At 37.3% G+C, this 8,939-nt stretch overlaps 1 protein-coding gene across 3 annotated transcripts in view; it reads left to right on the top strand.

The window, feature by feature from the left end:
• The window catches only part of NELL1 (neural EGFL like 1), a gene marked incomplete at both ends in the record, with an annotated part of 886,110 nt that extends 877,648 nt beyond the window's left edge, over positions 1-8,462 (top strand). For all 3 annotated transcript variants that reach the window (XM_079707393.1, XM_079707394.1, XM_079707395.1), the window contains 3 exons: positions 3,956-4,132; positions 6,416-6,640; positions 8,412-8,462. In XM_079707393.1, the coding sequence (XP_079563519.1) occupies positions 3,956-4,132; positions 6,416-6,640; positions 8,412-8,462 (453 nt within the window). The remainder of the gene's footprint in view (positions 1-3,955; positions 4,133-6,415; positions 6,641-8,411) is intronic.
• Positions 8,463-8,939: the final 477 nt, after the last annotated feature.

Here is an 8,939-nt window from a genome sequence, read left to right on the forward strand (position 1 = left end):
GCTCATTCTATGACTCCACTATCACTCTGATACAAAATCCAGACAAAGATACCACAAAAAGGAAAATTACAGGCCAATATCACTGATGAACATAAATGCAAAAATACTCAACAAAGTACTAGCCAACCGAATCCAACAATACATTAAAAGGGTCATACACTATGATCAAGTGGTATTTATCCCAGGGATGCAAGGATTCTTCAATATCTAAAAATCAATCAGTATGATACACCACATCAACAAACTGAAGAATAAAAACCATATGATCATCTCAATAGATGCAGAAAACGCTTTTGACAAAATTTAATACTATTTATGATAAAAAATAACTCCCCAGAAAGTGGTCATAGAGGGAACTTTCCTCAACATAATAAAGACCATATATGACAAACCCACAGCTGACATCATTCTCAATGGTGAAAAGCAGAAAGCATTTCCTCTAAGATCAGGAACAAGACAAGGATGTCCACTCTCACCACTTTTATTCAACATAGTTTTGGAAGTCCTAGCCATGCAATTAGAGATGAAAAAGAAAGAGAAAAATACAAAATGGAAATGATGTAAAACTGTCATTGTTTGCAGATGACATCATACTATACACAGAAAATTCTAAAGACACTACCATAAACTACTAGAGCTCATCAATGAATTTGGTAAAGTTGCAGAATAGAAAATTAATACACAGAAATCTCTTGTATTTCTATACACTAACAGAAATTCAGAAAGACAAATTAAGGAAACAATTCCATTTAGAACTGCATCTAAAATTATTAACTACCTAGGAATAAACCGACCTAAGGAGGCAAAAGGCTTGTACTCTGAAAACTATAAGATGCTGATGAAAGAAATAGAAAGTGACACAAACAGATGAAAAGATATACCATGTTCTTGGATTGGAAGAATCAATATTGTGAAAATGACTATACTACCCAAGGTGATCTACAGATTCAATGCAATCCCTATCAAATTACCAATGGCATTTTTCACAGAACTAGAACAAAAACTTTTAAAATTTGTATGAAGACACAAAAAGACCCTGAATAGCCAAAGCAATCCTAAGAAAAACAGAGCTGGAGGAAATCAGGCTCCCTGACTTCAGACTATACTACAAAGCTACAGTAATCAAAACAGTATGGTACAAAAAGAGAAATATAGATTAATGAAACAGTATAGGAAGCCCAGAAATAAACCCATGCACCTATGGTCAGTTAATCTACAATAAAGGAGGCAAGAATATACAATGGAGAAAAGATAGTCCCTTCAATAAGTGGTGCTGGTAAAACTGGACAGCTACATGTAAAAGAATGAAATTAGAACATTCACTCATACCTTTCACAAAAATAAACTCAAAATGGATTAAAGACCTAAGTGTAAAGCTGGATACTATAAAACTCTTAGAGGAAAACATAGGCAGAACACTCTGTGACATAAATTGCAATAATATCTTTCAGGATCTACCTCCTAGAGTAATGAAAATAAAAACAAAAATAAACAAATGGAACCTAGTTAAACTTAAAAGCTTTTGCACAGCAAAGGAAACCATAAACAAGATGAAAAGACGACCCACAGAATGGGAGAAATTATTTGCAAACAAGGTGACTGACAAAGGATTTATCTCCAAAATATACAAAGAGCTCATGCAGCTCTATGTGAAAAACAAATAAACAAACAACAACCCAATCAAGAAATGGGCAAAAGATCTAAATGGACATTTCTCCAAAGAAGACATACAGATGGCCAAAAAGCCATGAAAAGATGCTCAACATCACTAAGTATCAGAGAAATGCAAATCAAATCCACAGTGAGGTATCACCACACACTTGTCAGAATGGCTATCATCAAAAAGTCTACAAACAATAAATGCTAGAGAGTGTGTGGAGAAAGGGGAATCCTCCTACACTGTTGGTGGGAATGTAACTTGGTACAACCACCATGGAGAACACTATGAAGGTTCCTTACAAAACTAAAAATGGAACTACCATACGATCCAGCAATCCCACTCCTGGGCATATATCTGGAGAAAACCATACTTCAAAAAGATACATGCACCCCAATATTCATCGCAGCACTATTTACAATAGCCAAGACATGGAAGCAACCTAAATGCCCATCAGTGGAAGAATGGATAAAGATGTGGTACATATATACAATGTGATATTACTCAGCCATAAAAAACTAATGAGATAATGCCATTTGCAGCAACACAGATGGGCCTAGAGATTATCATATGAAGTGAAGTGAGACAGAGAAAAATATTATATGATATCACTTATGTATGGAATCTAAAAAATGATAAAATGAACTTATTTACAAAACAGAAATAGACCCACAGACATAGAAAACCAATTTATGGTTACAAAAGGGGAAATGGGGGGATGAAGTAGGAGTTAGGGATTAAAATATACACATTACTATATATAAAATAGATAACCAACAAGGACCTACTGTATAGCACAGGGAACTATACTCAATACCTTGTAATAACCTATAATGGAAGAAAATGTAATAAAAAGAAAGAAAATATATATCTACATGTATGTATAACAATCACTTAGCTGTACAGCTAAAACAGCACAGCTTTGTAAATCAAGTATATTTCAATAAAAATTTTAAAAAATAAAATATTTAAAAATAAAAACAAAAATTTAAAAAAGAAAGTGGCAACAACAACAGTGAAAAGATTCAAAACTATGGGGAGTGGTCAAAAATTAGAGATGTTTAATCTAGAGATGAGATGATTCAGAGGAGACGTAAGAGCTCTCTTCTAAGAACGAAGGTAAAAATGTGATAGAAGGGGTGGGGAGTTCTATGATTACCAAGGGTGTAAACAAGGATCAATGAAGATGGGCAAGAAAAAGTACAATTTTTAACATTCAGAAAGGTACAGAGTTGCATAATTAGAATACCTTCCATGGTGGTGAGTTCTTCAAGACCAGAGGGCTTTAAGCACAGGCTTGATGACTTTTGAATATGGTTGCTCTAGACTAATCAAGTATAGGTCAGAAAGTTTGGTTATGTGTCCTCTAACGTGTATTCTGGCCCTGAGATTCTCTGGCTTTTTAAATATTCTGCAAAGCAGTTATAACCATAAAAGGTGGCCACGTGTCTCACCTTAAATTTTTAGCTCTTCATTGTCTGAGATGAGAAGTTACTGCGAGCAACAGACATATAAATGAGAAACACTGCAAAACGTTCTGTCTTAACGTTTGAGTGCTGTTGACCTTCAATCCCTTCTGAGTGTTCAGGGCCATTATTCCAGAAATTGTACTCTGCCTATAATTTGGGGAGCTCTCTCAAGGTGGGAAGTGACACCGTATTGTAACTCTTTATAATAAACAACCTAAAAGCTATCTTGTAGAAGAAAAATTATTTTGAAACCAGAATATCTGGTGGTGGTGCTTAGAGAATTGCTACCTCTGTGTTACTAGATAAGTCTTTTAGTCTCTCTGGGCCTCAGTTAATTCTTCTGTAAAAAGGGTATAGTCAGACTTCCTCCCAGAGTTGAGCCAGAGATAAAATTAGATGAATGCATTTGAATGTATTAGGTTGTTCATTGTGAACTGGGAAAAGTACAGCAGAATGATTTTCCACTCTACTGAATGCTTGATTATTTATGCATTTTTAGCTGCTTAGTTACAATGTTACTTAGAAATATGATTTGTAAGAAACATTTAGAAGAAAAGTTTGAAAGAACATATTGACTTCCGTCTGCAACTTAGAAATGTCTCCATGTTTACTTGGGCTGCCCTGCAAGCAAGGTCAGGGAAAGGCAGGGTGTGTATATGTGAGTATACATGTGTGCATCTGTTTCGAGCAAACTGGGAGGTCGCCAGGGGAGCACTCTGACTAGAAATCTTTCCTATGTTCTCTGTAAAATGTTTATAAGATTTGGTTTCCATAGTGCAGCTTATTGTTTCCCTAATGATGAAACCTCCTTAATCTCATTTCTAAACAGGATGGGAAGATATTCTGCCGGCGGACAGCTTGTGATTGCCAGAATCCAAGCGTTGACCTTTTCTGTTGCCCAGAGTGTGACACCAGGGTCACAAGTCAATGTTTAGATCAAAATGGACACAAGCTCTATCGTAGTGGAGACAACTGGACTCACAGTTGCCAGCAGTGCCGGTGTCTGGTATGTTGGCTTCCTTTAGAGTGTGTTATCCTATATATTCTGGAGGGGTTTACAAGCTCAGTTGTCTGTGGGATTTAGTTTCCTGTGACTTGTGATCCTATGCAGGGAGTTGTGGGTCCTGTGGCTAATTACGGGGCATATGTTCTTCCAGAAGACATTAGTATTCTACTATTTAAAACACCATGTAAGACAGAAAGGACATTTATAGCACAGATTTGGTCCAAGTTAGTTTACAATTGCTACTTTTTAGCCACTCCAGATCAATAAAATTCCCCACATGATAGAAAGCTTTCAAAGCCTTGATGGGAACTTGTAGTTCTTACAGAGCCAAATCTTTCATTTCTTGGGACATTACCATTAAAGGTTTCAATATCAGAGATAGCAGAACATAGTAGAAATATCAGGGATTGATATTGATTCTAGGTCATAGAGACAGTCCTGGTTCTCCCACATGCAAGATGTGTGTAATTAGCTTGGGCAAGTCCTAACATTTTACTTGATCATTCTTTCCTTCAGTGTACACAAGTAGATGGGCACCTATTTTGCAGGGCTGTTGTGAAGATCAGTTATGTGAAAGGCAAGTGTAGTACTTGACACATAGAAGGCACTTAGTGCACAATAGTTACTATTGTTCATATTTCCTAGATTGAAAAATTTGTCTAACAGTGCTAAACCTTAATGTAGAAAAATGAAGGTTATTTTGTATCTTAATATGGTGATACTAATGATATAATCAGGTTAGAGAAAGTCCAGAGAAAAACCTTAATTTCTGGACCTGGTTCTTTCTGTTTCAAACTATATAACACAAACAAAGATTTCTAATGTTGCAAAGACTGTTAAGACACATTATCATAGTGAATATGATGTTCCATCTCTGAGGTAATTATAGCCAGTGGAGCTAAGTCATAACTAAGTCAACTTGTAATGGAAACTGTTAGCTGTGTTCAATAATTTAACATTTGCTAAAATTAATGATTCAGTCTATGGATACTGTATAAAAACAGGCATTCAGAAAAACTGTGCTGTAAATTTCTATTGGATTTTCTAAAGTCACCTGGCAAATGTGCAGATAATCTTAATAGAAACAAATCCTTCTTAAGCACTCCTAATACCGAGGAGTATAACTCAGATATATTCAAATCATAGCCATTCTTACATCTCCCATTCAAGAACAGGCAAACACAACACAACTATAGAATTAGGTTCCACATCAGCCTGGAAAATTACATTTCTCTTTGAAGAAGCCAATCATCAGACACTCAGAAAAATTGGTATTAATTTTTGACATGATATTTTCATAGAATTTCAAAAGAGTATCCTCTCTCACCCCCAGACTCTAAGGTTATTATTTCCTGGGAGAACTGAAGCTGCTGAATATAACTTAACGACTTGAGAATAAAGTGGGTTATATTTAATAAATATCAATAGTTTGCATGTGCCAGACTCTGGATGATATAACAATGAGCATGACAGACATGGTCTATCATGAAGCTGACCAAAGGCCATAGTCTTGTGAAGCTGACTGAATAATTAGGCATGTGTTTGCCTAAATTATAATGAGTGTCATGATAACGGAAGAGGCTACATAGGTAGTAGTCTCTACTATATTGCAGCTCAGTGGAGCCACAGTGGCCACATCCTGGAATACTTGGAGGCTCTGTCTGAACTGTAACACCTTACTACACATTAGTGATGTGTCACTAGCCAGACATTACATTCAAAACCATTATGAAATTTTTCTGATATTGCCCAACCTCAATTTTAAATCCAATATAAGCAACTCAGTGCATGTTGTTATTGAAATAGTACAATGGTTTAAGTTCCTCTTTGACCTTAAGAGAAATAGATTTCTCTTTACACACTAGCTCAGTACCTTATCATCTATTTGTTCATTTGCTTAACATTTATTGACCAGAACTGTGCCAAGCATCAGGGAGATAAAGGAACAAGCCCAAAGCCTGAAAGCTCAAAACGTAATCTGGAATTATATTGATAATTATGATGTCTCATGATAAAAATAATTATGGGTTGCCATTGGCACGCAGAGATGGGACCGAACTCTTTCCGTGGCTACAGTATAGACAGTCAGCAAAAGCACTCTGGAGGGGGTGATGTCTGTATTTGTTCTTCAAGGAGGAAACACATCATACCCATAATGATGCTAAAGTAGCAACAGTCAGTGAGGACAGTGATGGAGATTCCTGAGAATTTCCCCCTCTGGGACTTTGGCAACAGGATTGTGCATAAGGTCAATGATGAAGTATTTTGGCTTTCTCTCCACAGGAAGGAGAGGTAGATTGCTGGCCGCTCACTTGCCCCAATTTTAGCTGTGAGTACACAACCATCTTGGAAGGGGAATGTTGTCCCCGCTGTGTCAGTGACCCCTGCCTGGCTGATAACATCGCCTATGACATCAGAAAAACTTGCCTGGACAGCTATGGCCTTTCTAGGCTTAGCGGCTCAGTGTGGACAATGACTGGATCTCCCTGCACAACCTGCAAATGCAAGGTAATTGGGTGTCCTGAGGATAACCAGGCCTTGAACAATTGCCAGAGAACACCTGCAGGAGGTCCACTCCTGATGTTTCTGAATGCAGAGGTTCCAAGGGGCATGGTGGAAACACAGGCAGGCATTTGCTTCTCACCAGAGGTTAATCTGTCTGAATGGATGGTACCTGTACCGTGTATTAAGGCAAATTCCAAATGATGACCATGGAATAAAATAGGCCTCTCTTTTGCCTTTTAAAATACAGGATTTAAACAATTGCACTAGGCCCAATTATGGCTGATTTAAGCTATTTTGACCTGCATATTAAAAGGTTAAAAAAAAAATCTTTTTTTCATCCTGGAAATTTTTATAAGCTCTTTCATGAAACTGCCAATGTTAGAAGAAAGTGTTCTATAAATCTATGAAGTTTTTTGCTTTGTTTAATTATCACAGTACCTAATGCAGGGACCTGAAGCTCTTGCTGCACGATTTAATTAATTGTGATTATTTGCCTATCTTTTTGGAGGAGTTACCATGAGGCATCCTCATATGTCATTAAAATTAACAACTGACCCCTTCCTACCTTCAAAGCTTATGAAGAGCTATGACTGTAGTCAACTTGAAGCAAGGGTTAGGCAGGGTCAAATTTCTGCTGAAACATCTGCTTAATATTCCCATGATTAAACATGTTAAAAATATTAGTCCCTGGGCTTCCCTGGTGGCGCAGTCGTTGAGAGTCCGCCTGCCGATTCAGGGGACACGGGTTCGTGCCCCGGTCCAGGAAGATCCCACATGCTGCGGAGCGGCTGGGCCCGTGAGCCATGGCCGCTGAGCCTGCGCTTCTGGAGCCTGTGCTCGGCAATGGGAGAGGCCATAACAGTGAGAGGCCCGCATACCACACACACACACAAAATATATATATATATGTGTGTATATATATAATATATACACACATATATATATATTAGTCCATTCAATTCTATCAAATCCTGGCTCAGCTTCAGGCATCAGTGGAAGGATCCCAACTTGTCTTTTTATGCTGTTAAACGTGGATTCTTTTCTCTTTCCTGAAAAGTACCATCTTAAAATGCAGCCCCAATACAAAAAGGACATCAAGCTTCATATAGCAAGAGTCATGGTCCCATTGTACCTTCAGCCCCATCAAACACAATGACCAGGAGATGTGGAGACCTATGTTATTTAGTATTATTTCTCTGAGATTAGGTTTGCGATTCATTTAGGAGGATTATAAAGGTATATTTACATTAATACATGTAATTGATTGTTCATGAATTCCCAAAAACTGACATGTACCCTCCCCTTCACAGTCACCATGAGATAGTCTATATTTACCCCTAACATTCCCACCTTTCTGTAAGCCATTTTGGAGTTATTTTCAGGCTCTTTTGGTACTTTTGACTAGTATTATTAATGGCAATTTATCTTTCAGGGGGTTATTTTTGGAAAGAATCTCATTTAGAGTAAGTCCAATGAATAAGTTGGGTAAACAAACAACATGGAAATACAGAGGACTCTCAAACAAACATGGTCTGAGCTCAGACGGATGTATGAAGTTGCACTGCCAGCAGTAGCCAACAAGAGGGACCCTGAAGGGTCTCATAAATCTTTCCTTTCTTTCAACTCCTACTCTGGCATTTTTCTAGTAATTTTTTTATAACATTCATGGAGTTGGTCTCAACACGTAGATGGTCATTTTGAATATAAAGGTGGACACTACACATTGATTTATATTCTATGTCTCATTGGCTAATGCTTGTGTCTTGATGCACAGAATGGAAGTGTCTGCTGTTCTGTGGATTTGGAGTGTCTTCATAATAATTGAAGTATTTAAAATGGACTCATCATCGCAGGAGAAAAATGGACAAAATAACCATCCAACATGATGAAGAACAGGAGTTGGTGTTTTTAGTTTTTTGTTTTTAACCACAGACAATTACCAAAGTTTCCTCTGAAGGAAGGTGTTTGGGGGTTGCCTTTTGGACCTACCACATTGCTCATTCTTGCTAACCTAGTCTAGGTGACCTACAGTGCAGTGCATTTAGGTCTATGGTTGTTTAAAAAAAAAAAAAAGTTTCCCATGTTGTAAATCACGCTTCCCTTATCAGATCATCTGCAGACACATTTAAATGATCTCATGGTAAATGTTGATGTATTTTTTTGTTTATTTTGTGTACTAACATAATAGAGACTCGGCTCCTTTTGTTTATTTTTTCTGGATTTTGGGATCAAATTCTACAAATAAAGTTGCCTGTTGTGATTTTTGTCCCATCCACTGAATACTTAGTATTGAGATTCCTGT

Source organism: Hyperoodon ampullatus (assembly GCF_949752795.1).
Source record: "Hyperoodon ampullatus genome assembly, chromosome: 7".
Lineage (NCBI taxonomy): Eukaryota > Metazoa > Chordata > Mammalia > Artiodactyla > Ziphiidae > Hyperoodon > Hyperoodon ampullatus.